The 15,071-nt window shown below is 52.3% G+C and overlaps 4 protein-coding genes across 4 annotated transcripts; 1 reads left to right on the top strand and 3 right to left on the bottom strand.

Annotated features, from left to right (window-relative positions):
• Nucleotides 1–581: 581 nt before the first annotated feature.
• LOC34621112 lies at nt 582–4,660 on the bottom strand. Its single transcript, XM_026335780.1, has 6 exons — nt 4,476–4,660; nt 2,675–2,731; nt 1,485–1,576; nt 1,220–1,338; nt 885–1,037; nt 582–701 (listed from the first exon to the last, which is right to left on the bottom strand). The coding sequence occupies exons 1-6, from the start codon at nt 4,658–4,660 to the stop codon at nt 582–584; spliced, it is 726 nt and encodes a 241-aa protein (XP_026191565.1).
• Nucleotides 4,661–5,357: 697 nt separating this feature from the next.
• On the bottom strand, nt 5,358–6,235 carry LOC34621111. Its single transcript, XM_026335779.1, has 2 exons — nt 5,783–6,235; nt 5,358–5,528 (listed from the first exon to the last, which is right to left on the bottom strand). Exons 1-2 carry the CDS (start codon nt 6,233–6,235, stop codon nt 5,358–5,360), a joined length of 624 nt encoding a protein of 207 aa, XP_026191564.1.
• Nucleotides 6,236–7,174: 939 nt separating this feature from the next.
• On the top strand, nt 7,175–9,281 carry LOC34621110 (actin). Its single transcript, XM_026335777.1, has 5 exons — nt 7,175–7,367; nt 7,697–7,924; nt 8,058–8,165; nt 8,320–8,519; nt 8,805–9,281. Exons 1-5 carry the CDS (start codon nt 7,175–7,177, stop codon nt 9,279–9,281), a joined length of 1,206 nt encoding a protein of 401 aa, XP_026191562.1.
• Nucleotides 9,282–10,732: 1,451 nt separating this feature from the next.
• LOC34621109 lies at nt 10,733–13,292 on the bottom strand. The gene is made up of 7 exons (XM_026335737.1): nt 13,115–13,292; nt 12,715–12,794; nt 12,265–12,380; nt 11,955–12,051; nt 11,638–11,790; nt 11,385–11,488; nt 10,733–11,147 (listed from the first exon to the last, which is right to left on the bottom strand). Exons 1-7 carry the CDS (start codon nt 13,290–13,292, stop codon nt 10,733–10,735), a joined length of 1,143 nt encoding a protein of 380 aa, XP_026191522.1.
• Nucleotides 13,293–15,071: the final 1,779 nt, after the last annotated feature.

Here is a 15,071-nt window from a genome sequence, read left to right as displayed (position 1 = left end):
CAAAAAATCAGCGAACTCTTCGAAAGGTACTGTCTAGCGAGCAAATGAAAGTAGGTACTCCTTACGAGTAGCAACCGGACCACTTCCTCTGCCTACTCGCCACCCGTAAGACTGCTACCCCTATCATTGCTGCTGACGGCGCAGCAAATCCACCTGCTTTCAAATGAATAAAACATCAGAGGCTCTGCGGCAGCAGCCGTTCCCCCGCATGAGACGACGAATCTGCGCACACACAAACAGCCGTCACACACGCCGTAAAAAATATACACTTTCTGCAACAGGTGTTTGAAATGTTGGGCTCCCGAGCCTCTAATCCGTGGGTGGCCCCTGCTGTTGCTGTAGCCAGCACCCTCGTAGGCTGCAAGAGCTGCGATAGTGAATCGTTCAGCTTGTTTGAAACGTGGAAAATGGGGAAAAGAGGAATAGATTTGCGCCCAAAATGAAAGCGAATGGGAAGGGGAGGGAATGCTGGAGGATGCGATGGGGAGGCAGGAGCAGAAAATTACGTCTCGCATGCATATCTGCCAGTACAGCCCAGAAGGACTTACATTTGTTTGAACACACATAGAAAGTAGGCCGCCCTATTGCCCATAAGCAACGTCTAAAAGCGTCAGCGCCATTACTAAGACCGCCCCACTGCAATACGTTAAAAATTGAAAAAACCGTGTTTTTCTACAACCCTGGAAAGCAGAGCCAGATATCTGCACACACGCACACAAGTGCAAGCCGAATAAACTCTCAATCTCAGTCTAAGAAGGTATCTGGCAGCTCGAACTCTATCAGGTGTCTCGGACCCACGGATTGAATTCCTTGCTAGCCAAAGAGCGTGCCAGCAATCTAGCTAGTTGGCTACCTCGCAAGCCGGTCCAAAACGAGCCACTAACCTCTGATGCAATATAAAAGACAGTACCAGCTCCCAATGCGTTGCAGATGCCAGAGGCAAGCTTTCCCTCAGTGGCCAAAATCGCTCCAACCAAAACTCCCAATGGCGAAGAACATGCGAAGGTTACGATCAGCAGGGCAGTTGCCATCACACACTGCAGCACACACCCAATTGCCCTTCGACCTTTGCAGCAGCAAGAAGCCCAATTTCAAGCGGAGCCTCCGCATCCGCCTCTATAAAGCCAGCATTCCTAGAAAATTATCCTTATTTCGTTTCACCTCTTAGAGCTCGCCACACATACAGACCCCCTGCAAACCCTAAATCTTAGAGCCTTACGGTCTTCCGCTCGAGAAGCCGACACATGAGGAGCATCGCTTCAGCCCATTTATGTCCGATCACAACCGCTGACATCATCCACATCATTGAGAGATCTCTGGCTGCTCCAACAATGACGCCTGCAGGAAGAGTCGCACAATACGTGCAGGTGACTAGGCTACGCGCTGGCTAACCTCGTTAACGCCTACCCACTGCATGGCATCTGCATCCAGGAGGCTCAAGCGCGAAAAGGATCACAGAACACACCTCAAACCGCGTAACTCACCCTCAAACAGGCCATGCACCGCAAGGGCAAGCATCGTGAAGAAGGCCGTTGAGTCAAAGTGACCACTTTCCATCTTGCATTCCGGTTCCCCGCTAGCGTCTGGGTGCTCAGTATGGGTTGCATCCTCCAGTGCCCTCGGCACGCAATCCCCCTCGCATGTCGCTACTGCCATTTCTATGGGGCCTCTGACGTCCAAAGCTGCCGCATCAAGCACAATGCGCACTAGCCTCTCTGAAGGAAGAACGAGGTACGCCCCCGACCCCTTCGGCACAGCGCGCGAGAAAGGGATTTACTCAAGATAAAGTGCCAACAGCCACTGCGGCGACGGCACAGCCCACCGTAGGGAGATCCTTCTATATCATGCTCGTCGGTCGAGTGGCTGCTCTTCGTGGTGCAGCTGGCCTTCCCGTCCTTCCGCCCCTCTTCGCTTACAACATCGTAGTGTGAAAGTGCTGCGCCGCATCCACACCCCAAACGCCGAACTACACATGAGGATCATCGCAAAAGGGACCCCTTCCGCACTGCCCAGTTTCCCATCCCCAACCCCGCTTAAGACCTACAGTCTCCACAGAGGACGCCTTCGCAAAAAAGAATAGTAAGGTATCCTATGAAGGCCAGGCAGAACGTGACGGGGTACGGATTTCCATTCAGGTGTATGTACACCTCTAGCTCGTCCAGCAAGTTCACAGCTTCGGGCATAATGTGAAGAACTCCCAAGGCGAGGAAAGCCCCTGTAGTAACCCACACATGCACACATCCTAGAAAGAGGCATTTAGTGCATGGCTGCATGTATAAGATGCAACATATACATACGAAATAGCCCACGAGCCTCCCCACCGCCGCACTCCGCCCGCCTACACTACATTTCTCCGGCGACAAAGAGGATGTTATGTCACCGTAACTGAAGAAGGCACCAAAAGAAGGGATCCAACAATCTAGAGGGAGCACCTATTTGAATACCATACACGAATAGTATATAGCATGGATCCGTGTGTTCACGCACCTGCGGCGAACGCATTGAGATATATGATTCGGCTGCCCAATTCGCACCGCTTTAGCAAAAACGGAACCGCCGCTCCCCAGAGAGCGGTGAGAAAGAAGAGAAGGGCAGCCGCTGCCTTGCAGACGGCAAGAGTTACGGACAGCCGCATTGTTTCTTTTGTTGATAAATACAGGCCTCACAAACGGGCGATGCTGATGCCGCTGCTGCTACTTCTGACGATGCAGTGGGCTGTCCGTCCGTAGACCTCGTAAAAAGGGTTGGTACAATGCCACAAAATTGAAGGCGCAGCGGTCAGCGGGTGCCCAAAATTTCAATAACAATCTAAGAAGCACAGCGGGAAGGGGGGGAATTCGCTGTCTGGTGTTGGCGCGATGAAGCAAGCACACTGCCCACTACGGGGTCGGCCCCAAAACTCCACGAATGTTACCACAAATCAATAATACAGAGTGGCACCCTGAAACGTAGTCATTCAGGGTGCCTCGACAAAACTGCTCGTCGCCCTGGCCGTTGACTTTCTTCTCTATGTGATTTAAATAACGTGGGTGTGAGTGATCGACAAGACAGGACAAAAGGCGGCGCTCCTTCGTGCGGCGTGGAACCGCCTCTATTGGATCTAGGCCATGCCACAAAGCGATCCGTTCGTGGGTTCCTTCAGTCTTTTATAGGCGCATTCGTAGATCCCTGTATACTGCTATTGGCGCCCTTGCTCCGGTAGGTCCAGCTGCTACTTGCCCCGGAGGACCCTAATCGCCCCTTCAAATTTCTCCTCAATGAAGCGGATCCAGCTAAATTCGCTGGAAAACAATGTACGGCAGGTTTCTAATTAACGTAAACTACAACGGTGTCCTCGTGATGCTGCCTTTTGCCCCCGCCGCTCCTGTTGCCACTCCTGCTGCTGTTCCTCTTTCTGCAAGAATGGATATCGACGAAGCAACTACTGCAAATTTGAATTAAAGGAGCCATGCATGGGCAAAGGAACAGAAAATGGGGAACTAGGGGAAGAGTGAAGAGCAGTGCTCTCAACAGAAGGCAACTGCGGCGCGAAGCCCCAGCTGTCGTTTTGCCAGTTGTGATGAAGATCCAGAATGCAGCCGCAGTGACGGCGTTTTTTCCTTTACCCCCTTTTACCCGCTGGCATTAAGATACGTTTGCACGTTGACACTTGAAAAGGGTGAAAGTTTTCAAAGAGACCCCTGATGTCTTGTGGAAAGATGCCGAAACCCATCAGCGCCAGGGGAGCGTCTGGCTGATGCCCCACAGCTGTCCTTTTCCGAGGTGCGTTGCGCCATATATTTGTCATCACACGTCCTATATAATGCCTTGAAACGATGGGGCCTTACAAATGAACAGCGGACGTCAACGTTAGAAATAAATACCCTCCTGAGTGTCATCTCCTTCCGCTGGCATGTCCTCTACTCAACGGTAGCGATTGTGTTGTACAGAGGGCTGGGATAAATTTGCTTTTACCTGCGGAAATCTGTGGCGAATTGATACGCTTGAGGGTAGTTTGGTGTAGTGCCTGCTGTGTACGCAAAACAGCTGGATGCTCGATCCTGTAGTTGCACGCGGGCAACGCTGCACACCCTTTAGAGTGTGCTCCGTAAATTGCACGACACTCACTTTTTAAACTGCTAGAGAGATTCAACTAGCAATTTTTAAAAGATAATAAACGCTTGGTTTGGGTGTGTTGGTGCCATATCCATTGCAGAATAACATTTGCGTAACACGAGAAGAGTCTTGTACACCCGTTCGCCAGTTGCATTGCTCAACTATTCGTGAATCCGTAGACTGCTTCGCGGATGCAGCAATGCTGATCCAATCTAAGTATCCTTTGCCTCTCTTACCCGTAAACATGGAAGACAACGACAGGGAGGTGGGGGGGAGGTAGATGAGGGGCATTATACAGCTTTCTATACTTCTGTATAGGTTTCGAGGCAAATAAAGTGTCTCCCTATAAAGAGCCTGGAACAGGGTACGCTAAATCCTACGGGGGAGTGCACGATAAAAACACTCCGCGATATCGACGTGGTCTGCATTTGGCTCGCACGACCTTGGGTGGAAGGTCATCGGACTCCTGCTCATAACCAGAGCTCACATCAGCGTGACGTAAGGTGCTTTGTGTTGGCTCCACGCTTCCCAGTATAGCGCCTTCCGCCCTCTCAAACCTAACCATCTGGCTAGCACAGGCTCTCCGGAAGAAGTTGCTGGATGATCCTTTAGCACTACTTGTGGCCAACAACAGCCTGCCAAAGCAACCCATTTCTCTCTTACAATATAGGGAAATCGGTACCGTGCCAAGGGAACAAGCTAACTCCAAATTTACATGGAGGTTACGAGACGGGGTCTCGCACTATAAGTCCGACATATCACGCCGAACGCCATCGAGTGTAACATGTCAATGGGCTGCAACCTTCTCCCCTGATGCTATATCCTCTTTCTCTCTTTGCTTGCTATCTCGAGCCTGTCCAGTCCCTGCAAGGCTTTGTGGATGCGCGACAAACGGCGGGAGATCGCTGCGTCCCTCCCACGGCGGTTCGCAGCTAGCCAGCGAGCTGGAAATTGGACGTGAGATGTCCTGAGAAGATGCTGTTGGGCGACGAATCTTTTGCCGCCTTTCCCTTCTGCACGCTCTCTATCGTGCCATTCTTAGAATCCCTCCTTTAGCACGTAGAGAGCAAGCCAGCACCATTTACAGACGGAGCTTACAATAGACCGACGCACACGTAGGAAGTGGGGCAAGTCAGAGGCACACAGAAGAGGATGCAATCCAGAAAACGATCGGTGAAGAGCCACCCTCTTCAACCGCTAAAAGAGACGCATTTAGCTTTTGTTTTGGGGCCTCAAGTCGATGCTCAAAACCTGGACCAGCTTCAGACTGTGGGGTCGCCCTTATGAAACCAGTGGAGCGACTTCCGCTCCCGCTGCCGCTGCATGTCTTTGACTAGTCGTTCTTCTTCGACAACGACAGATATGGCGTCAGCTGATGCGGAGGGGCAGCCGTCATGTTGTAGCGCAGCGGGAAGGAGTTTTGGACGGGGCCCCTAAGCACAGTAGCACCAACAAAGGACAGCGGAGGAGCGCACAACCTGTTCATTCGTAAGATTTTAGCCTCCGTGGGTGCGGAGACCTCATTTTGAGGCTGCTACAAAGTTGGCACGCCCACAATGGTGGACCGCGTAGCAGCAGGAAAGGAGGCGTATTTCAAGTTATCTCAATGGGAACTGCAAGCCATCAGAACGCGTAGTGGGCATGAGATAGGCTATCTGGGGAGGGCTGTGGGTGAGTTGCGGCTTACACCATAGTGCCAGTCAAAGTCGGCATTCATGGAAACAGTATCCGTCATAGCTCCTAGGGCGGCCGAGAGGAGGGCCCTTGGCTTGTCGGGGTGTACGAACAAGAAGGAATAGCTGTGATTCTGGAAGACGTAATGCCTTACTGCATACTTGAACTTGAAAGGAGATTTCAAGTAGGACACACGCCACTCACGACGACCCCGACGCTCAGGCACTGGCCATGGGATTCCTGGTGCCCCCGCTGCTGCCGATGCGCCCTCTGGCTCATGAGTTTCTTGAGCAGGGAGCCACAGGAGGGACTGCTTGAGATTGAGGATGGTTTTTTGCAGCTGAGTTGTAGAGGGAGACGAATACACCACACGCAGAGACCGCAAGGAATACCCTGGGAGCCCTATTGCTTTCGCTGCTCCTGAGGTCGAAGCGGCCACCGCTGCCGCAGATGCTCTTGGCGGCATCTCTCCATGAAGGAGGACAACGGATGATGATGACGAAGATGCCAAATCCAATGATACTGCTGCGCTATCCGTCGGTACTTGTAGGCGGCGCTGACGCAACTGTCGGGGCCGTTGCCGTTGAAGCAGTCCTAGGGGTCCCTGCTGACACTGCCGCAGAAGCTTAAGCTCCTGTAACTGAAGAGGCAGGATTACACCTTTGCGAAAGTGCCTCAAATGGGGGCTTTCAGAAAGGTGCGTGGGGACTCGCCACCGAAGACGCAGTAAGTATCATGGGGTCCTGAGAAACCGTCGAGGGGCCCCTGGAGGCTGCAGAGGCTTTCAGGGGCCCCTGGATCGGTGATCGGCAATTTTAGAATTCCAAGAAGCGACACCCAACTATGCTACTATAAGTCTCCCTGTGCTCCAAATCAAGCATCAAGCCCACAGCGCGAGATACGCACCTCTTGCTCTCGTGGTTCACTGCCGAGGCAGATGCGACCTCCTGCAGGTCGGAAACCGCGGACTGTAGGAACCAGTATTTCATGTTTTCGTACAAAAAGTGTGCCAAGTAGATGGTCGCTGTGCTGAGATAGAGCAAGGAAGGACATCAAAGTTTCATGGGCCCTCCTGGCTGCCCACTCGCCAAGTGACCTAGCAGTTTCATCGTTTGCATTAGCAGCAATGATAGGAGCGTAAGTCACAGTTGCCAAATAATTGTTCGGGCTTGCAGTACGGTATCTGACGCATTTGGCGCAATAGAGAAAAACATGCCTGCGCCGTATGCACCAGACGCACACCCCAGTAAACAGCTCAGGAGATCGAGAAGCAAGAGAGAGGCAGTAAATTGGGTTGCGAAGCAGCGCGTTCAAAGTAGGAGTTAAGAGGAGCACATAAAAAGCGCGAAATAAGAGGGAGAGACCAAAAAGACGCAGAAGAAGCAGGCATTTTAAGCGCAGGGAGATGCTAGAGTGTAGCCTAAATCCTTTAGAATGGACCGTGGGCGATTTAGGAAGTCAAACCATCCGCTTGGGCCTTAGTGGCTCCCCGCGCCCCTCCCTGCTTGTTCCCTTGAGGTCACCACTCAACAAGGAGAGGCCTGAACCCGCGTCGGAGCCTATGGGACCTTCGGATATTGAGGATGCGGCGTTGGCAGGTGCAGGGCAATAGAACCTCACCCCGAAAGGACTTTATCTAAGCCACTTCCCACGGTTGAAGGCCCCTGCACGGCAGTACCTCACAGACTCGTGGCTCAATCTCTTGAAACTTTGGCCAGTGCTTTGCTGGCTATTGCGTTGCTCCTTCTGGGTAGACCAGTGCATGTCAAGTAGAAAGCATTCGGAAGCTGCAGGCTTTCCTAATACAGCACCCCTCAGGATCAGCTCGCTAACGGGATGGGTGACTTCCTAGTTGCTGGAATGGCGCGTGCATGGGTGCGGGCGAGGCTGTGACTGTGCACAGGTGGAACGGGGCCCCCGCTTATAGAGCGTGGAGTTGTGAATCGGTGGGACCCTCTACTCTCTCTCTTTTCTGCGTCAGCATCAACTCTTTGGATGCGAGAAGGGGAGTCTGACGGCCGTGGGTTCCTTGTGACGTTTCCGCCGTTAGAGTTGACTGCAGGCAAAGAGAGACTCCTCGAGTTTCTCTTTGAAACAGAACAGGCAACAGCTGTCGCTCTGCTACCGAGGGCCCCTCTAAGCCTTTTTGCAGCTGGTACAACTCCTGGAGAGGCCTTAAGGCTAGCCTGCAGTGTAATACCTATTACCCACCTCCTGGCATCAGCAGCAGCACGATGCTGCCAAGCGCACCGAGAAATACACATGTGTGCTGTCTGGACCTCCTATAGGGCACAGCGAGGGGCTGGTGGTAGAGATGGGCCATGGCTTGACTAGTGTCGTCCCAGTCCTTCAAGGTTATGAACTGCCGCATGCCACCTTCCGCATGCTTATTGCTGGTGCAGCATTCCACGAGCCTGAAGAAGCCCCAAAGCCTACGCCCCAGCTACACAAGGCACTCCATGGGGGCTGTATTAGCCCTTCCAACAAGCGTCAGATCACCACTCCGCAAACTAGCATTCTTGTACTGTGTTTGTTGCTTTCGCTCCTCAGGAGAGGAAGTTAGTAATGCTCTGAGGGCTGAGCTGACTAGGCAACACGGCATAGACCCGTCTCTGTTGCCCGTACAGCTCGTGGAAGCAGCCAAAGCGAGCCTCCTCTTCGTAGGGGCCCCTGATGGTGATCTATCTACGGACCCTGCGAAACGGTTTGAGGAAAAGGCGCTTGAGCTTCCAGACGGGACCGTTATCGAGGTGAGATTCAGGAACTTAAAAAAACCTGGCTCATGCCACGATGCGGCTGCTTGTACAGATGTGAATCCCTAGGGCACCCTTTTTGGCTGGTGGTGGCACAGAGGCAGCTCTAGCGCCAAACTCTAATTCCATAGCCGTACGACTTCCCCACAAAGCTCACAAATACTCGAAAGGCCTGCTGTACCCGCCCTGCTCAAAGAGAAGATATTCAGTCCGCGCAAATGCATGCACTTGCAGCGACCTAACTGGGGTGTGCGTGCGCTCGGTGTGTTGAATCCCCTTCAGCTGGACGTGCGCGCTCGTAGTTTCCCAGCCGAGGTGTACTTCGGCCGTGGCACCGAAGCCCCCTTACCTCCAGCTTTGTCTGAAATCGCCTCACTACAAGGGCAGCTCATGTTGCGACCCTCATTGCCCTCCCTAATCGCTGCCTCCCTAGAAACCTTAGACGGTCCCTTGCGTGAAATCTTGGGAAAGCAAGTAGTTTTTTGTCGTGGTGGTTCTCTGCTACCAGGGCTGCGGGAGAGGGTCGGTCCCGAGCTGGTAGCAGAGATGGAGAGAAGAGTGAGCGTGCCCACTGAAAGCACGCTTTCCGCCGTCTCGCTCGACTTTCACAGTCAGAGGGAACATGCCTCATGGATCGGGGGTTCAATGCTGGCCTCTCTCTCCACCCTCCCGGCCCTAGCTATCAGCAAAGAAATGTACGCAGAGGGAAGGGCAAACAAGGCTGCGCTGATAGAGCAGCAAGTGGGAGCGCCCCCATAGTGCTGAACATGCACCACCCATTCCCGCCGACAGGTGGGAGAGGGAGGGAGCATTTCCGTGACAAGCTGAAGTCCATGTTCACAGGTCTTTCCTCCTACTGCGGGCAGGGAAACAAGAGTGTAGTCGAAAGCATCACTGCATGCATTCTAGGCCCTACGCCCCAAGCACTCACATAGGCTACTCCTATATCCGCTAAGCTGCACCTGACATGGTGATATCAGCGAAAACAAGCAGGGAGAGAAGAAAGGGGCACAACGGTAAAAGGCAGCATGCAGGCAACCTAAAGAGCCGACGCGTCTGTCTCTGTTCAAATCCAATACACAGATGCTTGTACGGCGGAGTTCGCTTGCGCGCAAGGCATATGCCGCCGTATATCCATGCCTCGAGGCCTCTAGCTACTGCCGTCATTTTCTCGGAAGTGTGTGCTAGATGCAGAACCACAACAGTTCAAGATCATAGGAATAGATACTTGCCGACGCATATGTGCGTCCACCTGCTGGTATATGTGTGCAAGTGTGCATTTACTTGGAAAGGTGGGTCGAGTGCCAATTACCATACCAAGAAAGCCAGTGTGTATAGACACTAAATCAAACGGCCAGCAAAAAAGCAGCCCTTGAGGAAGAGATACAGATAATGTATATACATATATATATATATATATACATACATACAAACTTGCAAGTATTTTCATGCATACACACCAGCAAGTAGAAGGCACGCTACCATAGAGAACTAGTCCTTGACGGCCCAGAATCGCGTCCTCTGTCTCTCTCCTCCTTCTCCCCCGCACTCTATAAGGAGATCAAGAGGTAGGTGTCTAAAGCGACCTTGTGAATAGAAGCGACAGGCATACCGCCAGAGACTGTACACGCCTAAACACGTGGGTCTCTGCACCCACCCACCCGCCCACAAACAAACAAACAAACACACACACACACACACACACACACACACACACACACACACACACACACACACACACACAAAGTCACATAAGTGCCCGCATCCATGAGAGGTATTAATACATACATCTATGTACATACATCATGTGAAAGTTTATAGCGACTGCTCAGAGATATGCTTAGTGGGCAGGCCACCCGTGAAGAGCCTACACGTGCGTAGGGGATGCTATGTATTTCTGTATGTCCCTGTATATCCATATCCTCATATATATACATTGCTAGGAACATATTCCACAGTAACTGCATTTTGACGGAGGCACGCACGCATGGATGTACGGTTGTACGGAGCGAGTAAGCACAGGCTTGTAGAAAGTGTACGTGTGCGGGTGTCCACACCTGGGGAGAACGATTCGATGCGTCACAGCATAAACCTCTCTTTTCGAGTATATCAACCCATAAAGGTTCTTTCGAGCTCTGCCCAAAAATCAAGCTGCAAGACATGTGCCGCTTACGCAAGACGCCTAAAAAGGGGCGTTTGGGGAGTGCGAATCACAGTTCGTCATGCCCCGTCATTTCTTCGTCTTCTTCATCCTCATCCTCTTCATCCTCGCCCTCCTGCTCCTGCCCGCTGTGCTCTTCCGTTTGCTGCTGTTGCTCGCCGTCCCCCTGTCGGCCTTGCTGCTGCCGTTGCTCGCTGCCCTGCGCAGCCGCTGCCTCGGTGGCCTCGCTGCCGCCGCTGCTCCTTTTCAGTTTGTCTCTTTCTTCATTGAAAGCCTCTTCTTCGTGCGTCTCGAGAGAATCAGACAGCGCCCGGAGCTCAGCCCTCCGTCGCGGCCTCTCGGACTGGCCGGCGGCTCCAGGCGAGGGGACTGTCTCTTCGCCTTCCCACAACAGGTGGAAGACTGGCACCACAACGTTCTTGTGAATACTCTTGTAGATCGCCGAAGTGCTGATTATTGCAGAGCTGCAGAACAAGCACAACGCGCACAGCCGGAAAGAAGAGATACTCAACAAGTATGCCTGCGCGCAAGCGTGCTTGCAGGCGAATTTTGGGGTCGAAGGGGGGGCCACAAGTAGGATCACAAATAGTTACACTAAGGGAAACCGGCAGGCACAGAACGCGCGCAGAGACGCGGCTGAGGTAAGCCATCCGGAGCCTGAACATCGCATCGTGTACACCCCAACCCCGTTCCTTGCGCACTCGATATCCCATCCATAGACGAGCGAGGAGAAGGCGTAGACCGTCATGGCAACCCTAGTGACATGCGCCGTTATATGCTCCAGAAATACTGCTCCTCGAGAGTCCTGAGAGCAAGCCGCCTGCCTAAGCCACAGAAACGGTGAACACACACGCTTCCAAGCCACCCCCCGCTTCGCTAGGGCCCCTCTTTCTTTCCGCCTCGCCTTCACCCCCTTAAAGCCTAGTGCGTATAAACACGCAGAGACACCCCTACCGTAGATCCCAAGAGGACCTTTCGCCCCGCTTTGAGGCGCAAGTAGTTGGCCTGCACCGGAGTAGAGGCTGAGAGCTCCTGGAAAGCTGACGGCACTGTGGGTTGCAGCATCAAGGGCCTCAGAGGGGCCTCCCGCGAAACATTGAGCGTTCCCTGAGTGGCAGCGCACCCATACTGCCGAAAGCATGGCGATAGGCGTAAGGAACACAAACAGACTACTGCACAGTGCACAGGCAGCGAAGCGGCATGCACGGCAGGACGCGTGCCAACACCAGAGAGAGAAGAGCAGGAGGCGCACGTTGGCCGTCTCAGCGCACCTCGAGAGGCAAGATGTATCTCTCCTGCTTGCCACTGTTGATAACAATGCTGGAGCCGGCAGGAAGGACTCGAAGAAGCAGCATCTCGTCCACATCCGCCATCAGCAGCTGCGTGCGGACCGCAGATCCTGAAATACACACAACACCGACCCGAAGCTTCCTGTTCTGCGCGTGGGGAGAGGTATACGTGGAGGCTGGAAGAGTGCTGGATTGGCCGCTAGGCTCTGTACAAGCAAAGCGTTGCACAGCAACACACAGCAGCCACAGATAAGAGAGAGCAACTCCAGCATCCTTAGGCCTTTGCAGCCTACCGTAGTGTTCGTAGGATACGAAGAATGGAGAATAGGCCCAGTAGCCGCCAACAAAGTTCGCCTCAAGTGAGGCACCCAAAAGGTCTAAGTGCTCCTCAATGGTCAGAGTGTCATCCTGGGAACAAGCACAGCGCAACGAACAAGCGTACAACTTAGAGCAGCAAAGAAAAAATACACACATCTTTGAGAAAAGAACAGGTGTCAGAACGGTGAGGCGAGCCAACGGAGGGAAAGACTACTGTCGAAGGATCCATGTATGCAGCTACGATAGGGGTTACCCGGTGGGCATGCGCAGCGACATCTTTGCAGAAGCTACGTTTGACAGCCAAGAAGGTAGCAGCAGCACTATTGCAGCGGCTATTAAAGAATTGCAAGTGGTCCATGCAGCACGTTTCATTCGATGGTCAAACAGCCCAGACATGGTGCGGCTTTCCGGAGCAGCGGCATACCTCAGTGCCAACAATGCCGTCTGGTCCCGCACGCCGTGTGTTTGCGAAGGTCACAACGTCCTCAACGCATGCCATCGTACCTGCGCCAGTCAGCCAACCCATTCGCGAAGGTGTAGTAATCCCCCCTACATCAGACCTTCGATCCTGCTTGCCCATAGCCGGCAAACAGCACACAGAAAAATACGCGGGAGACCGTCCATTCGAGGAGGCGTTCCTGGGGAACCCCCCAAGCCTTAGAACTGCGTCCGGTCATGGGCTTTGGTGCATCAGCAACGTCCATTGAAGCAGAAGATCTAAGCATAAGAGCCTCCCTTGTATGTGCAGAAGATCTGCAAAAATCCCTGTTTCCTCCCACGGCCGATACGGGAAAGCCCACTAGCAGGGAGGGGTTGAGGCTCACCGCGTGCGACATATGCCGGCGGGCTATCCTCCACGGGTACAAATGTAGGAGCCGTTTTCCTATTCTTTTCCTCTTTCAAAATGCAAGTGAATGCTCTTGTGTCATGCATCTCGAACTGCATGAGGCAGAGCAGAAAGACGATGATCACCACCCCAACCAACCACAAATCCCGCCACATTGTGCCTTGCCAGAAAGCAGGGAAGCGCGGGCAGAAGACAACTGGAGTTTAAAAGAATTAAGCCTTATAAGGGATTGGTGAAGTGTAAAGACACCTAAACTTTATATTTCAGACAGGCATGCATGCGCCGAGAGGGACTGTGTAGAAGCGTGCCACAGGCTCTTGCTAGTGCAGTCCTCAAGCGTCTCAGGCTTTAATCCGCCGGGTTTCTTCTCCTTCACTTCATAATTGTATGAACGCGAAACACCCTCTACATGCTAGTGTTGATATGGCCTATTTCCCTGTAGTGAATAGTTGCTTTCTAGAGGATCGGGTGGTGGGCAAGCCCCCAATAGGATTTTTCTCACGATCAGCATGTGCTTCTGCATGCTTCACGCGGTTTAGCAGGTTGTTCAGAAACTCTATCTGTCAATCCTCAGTGCCATCTAGAGCCTGCAGGCGAAACATTTTTGTGCCACTGCTTCTGAAACAACTCCATTAGGAAACAGACTTGGTTGGTGTAGCTCCACTTACCAAAAACTTAGCCATGCTCGCTTCAGCTTTAGTTAAGCATTAGACGTCCGCATTTTCCTCGGTTGTTTCTTCTTTATTTTACAGTTTTGGCGCCGCATGAGTAAGATGAATGCTGGTTTCGCTTGAGCTGCCAGTGTGTACTAACCTTCTACAGATGCCACAGGGTACAATTAAATGGTCCGAGTGCTCGGAAGGTCCAGCAATCCCCACATGCCCTGCCAGCGGTCTTATCTCTTCTCTATTTGAGGAACATTGTGGAACAATAAGTATAACTAGAGGGGGGAGGGAGATCCTAGGTAGAAGCAGATCATGAGGGGCCTTTATGCTTCAGCTGGGCTTAAGGAGCGGAGGCTCCTCTTAATACGGTCATTAGGCAAAAATTCAACAATCACCACATGCTACTAGCACTTGCGCTTACAAAATTGCCATGCAAACTGAGTATGACAAATAGACACAGTGGGAATGGCTGTAAACGGCATCGGCAAGTGTATAATATCAGCTTCATACAAGCATCAAAGTTCATTTGAAATTGCGTTAGTTAGAGAACTTGGTTGCATTTGTACTGCAGTTGTAGCTGCAAGCGAGCTGGGCCCCACTTCGGCTGCAGCGCTCCATCTAGAGTATCTGTAATGAGATATTTCATTTCAAGCCATCTACCATAATGAAAAGTTTTGAGCCTTTACCAAGTGCATTCCCTTTTCTCCTGCCCCCAGCACGCGAACCTCTCAACATTAGGGGAAGAGGACAGCTAGGCTGCACGTTCTGTGCACTTTGAGCACGTTGCATGTAGCGCGCACCCACACCACCGTGCATCTCATTGTATTGAACTAACACTACTCTCCAAAAAAAAGGATGTGCAGCCGAACAAACCCTGTAGTCAATTCCCTACCAGTTCCTAGTTGAATATAACTGGTAAAACAGGAATTGGTGAAGTGTAGCCTTGTCCGTTACATCTTCCTCCTCCTTTTAGAAGGACGCCTTCTTGTCTCGTATCTGTTCGTGTCGAGAAAAATTTCAGGAAGTACAGCAGAAGGATTTCCTCCCTATCAACACCTGCTAAGCAAGGAGAAGCGCAAGCACACAGTGCGAATCAAAAGGCAAAGAGAGCACCAACCGCCAGAGAGAAATCGACGAAAAGAAAGGCACACACTCTTGCAAAAAACCAATACGCTACCAGACCAGCATGGCTGCGGGGACGCAGTGGCTCGCTGTTGTGAGAGGGCTGAAGTGTTCGAGCCTTCTACTACAAGAAAACAGAAGGCAAAG

This window comes from Cyclospora cayetanensis, unplaced genomic scaffold, assembly GCF_002999335.1.
Source record: "Cyclospora cayetanensis isolate NF1_C8 unplaced genomic scaffold, CcayRef3 CcayRef3_contig_8, whole genome shotgun sequence".
NCBI classification, from domain to species: domain Eukaryota; phylum Apicomplexa; class Conoidasida; order Eucoccidiorida; family Eimeriidae; genus Cyclospora; species Cyclospora cayetanensis.
This window is presented reverse-complemented; position numbering and strand designations above follow the sequence as displayed.

Coding starts and splice junctions, on each gene's coding strand:
- LOC34621112 (XM_026335780.1), bottom strand. CDS start 4,660: ATGGTTAGGTTTGAGAGGGCGGAAGGCGCTATACTGGGAAGCGTGGAG. Junction 2,732..4,475: donor TTTTTATCGTGCACTCCCCC/GTAGGATTTAGC, acceptor CCTTTTTACGAG/GTCTACGGACGGACAGCCCA. Junction 702..884: donor TCTTTTATATTGCATCAGAG/GTTAGTGGCTCG, acceptor GCGTGTGTGCAG/ATATCTGGCTCTGCTTTCCA.
- LOC34621111 (XM_026335779.1), bottom strand. CDS start 6,235: ATGCCGCCAAGAGCATCTGCGGCAGCGGTGGCCGCTTCGACCTCAGGA. Junction 5,529..5,782: donor ACTTTGACTGGCACTATGGT/GTAAGCCGCAAC, acceptor TACTGTGCTTAG/GGGCCCCGTCCAAAACTCCT.
- LOC34621109 (XM_026335737.1), bottom strand. CDS start 13,292: ATGTGGCGGGATTTGTGGTTGGTTGGGGTGGTGATCATCGTCTTTCTG. Junction 12,381..12,714: donor ACGGCATTGTTGGCACTGAG/GTATGCCGCTGC, acceptor GCTTGTTCCCAG/GATGACACTCTGACCATTGA. Junction 11,791..11,954: donor GATACATCTTGCCTCTCGAG/GTGCGCTGAGAC, acceptor GCTGCCACTCAG/GGAACGCTCAATGTTTCGCG.
- LOC34621110 (XM_026335777.1), top strand. CDS start 7,175: ATGCTAGAGTGTAGCCTAAATCCTTTAGAATGGACCGTGGGCGATTTA. Junction 7,368..7,696: donor TGAGGATGCGGCGTTGGCAG/GTGCAGGGCAAT, acceptor CCCCGCTTATAG/AGCGTGGAGTTGTGAATCGG. Junction 7,925..8,057: donor TCTAAGCCTTTTTGCAGCTG/GTACAACTCCTG, acceptor GACCTCCTATAG/GGCACAGCGAGGGGCTGGTG.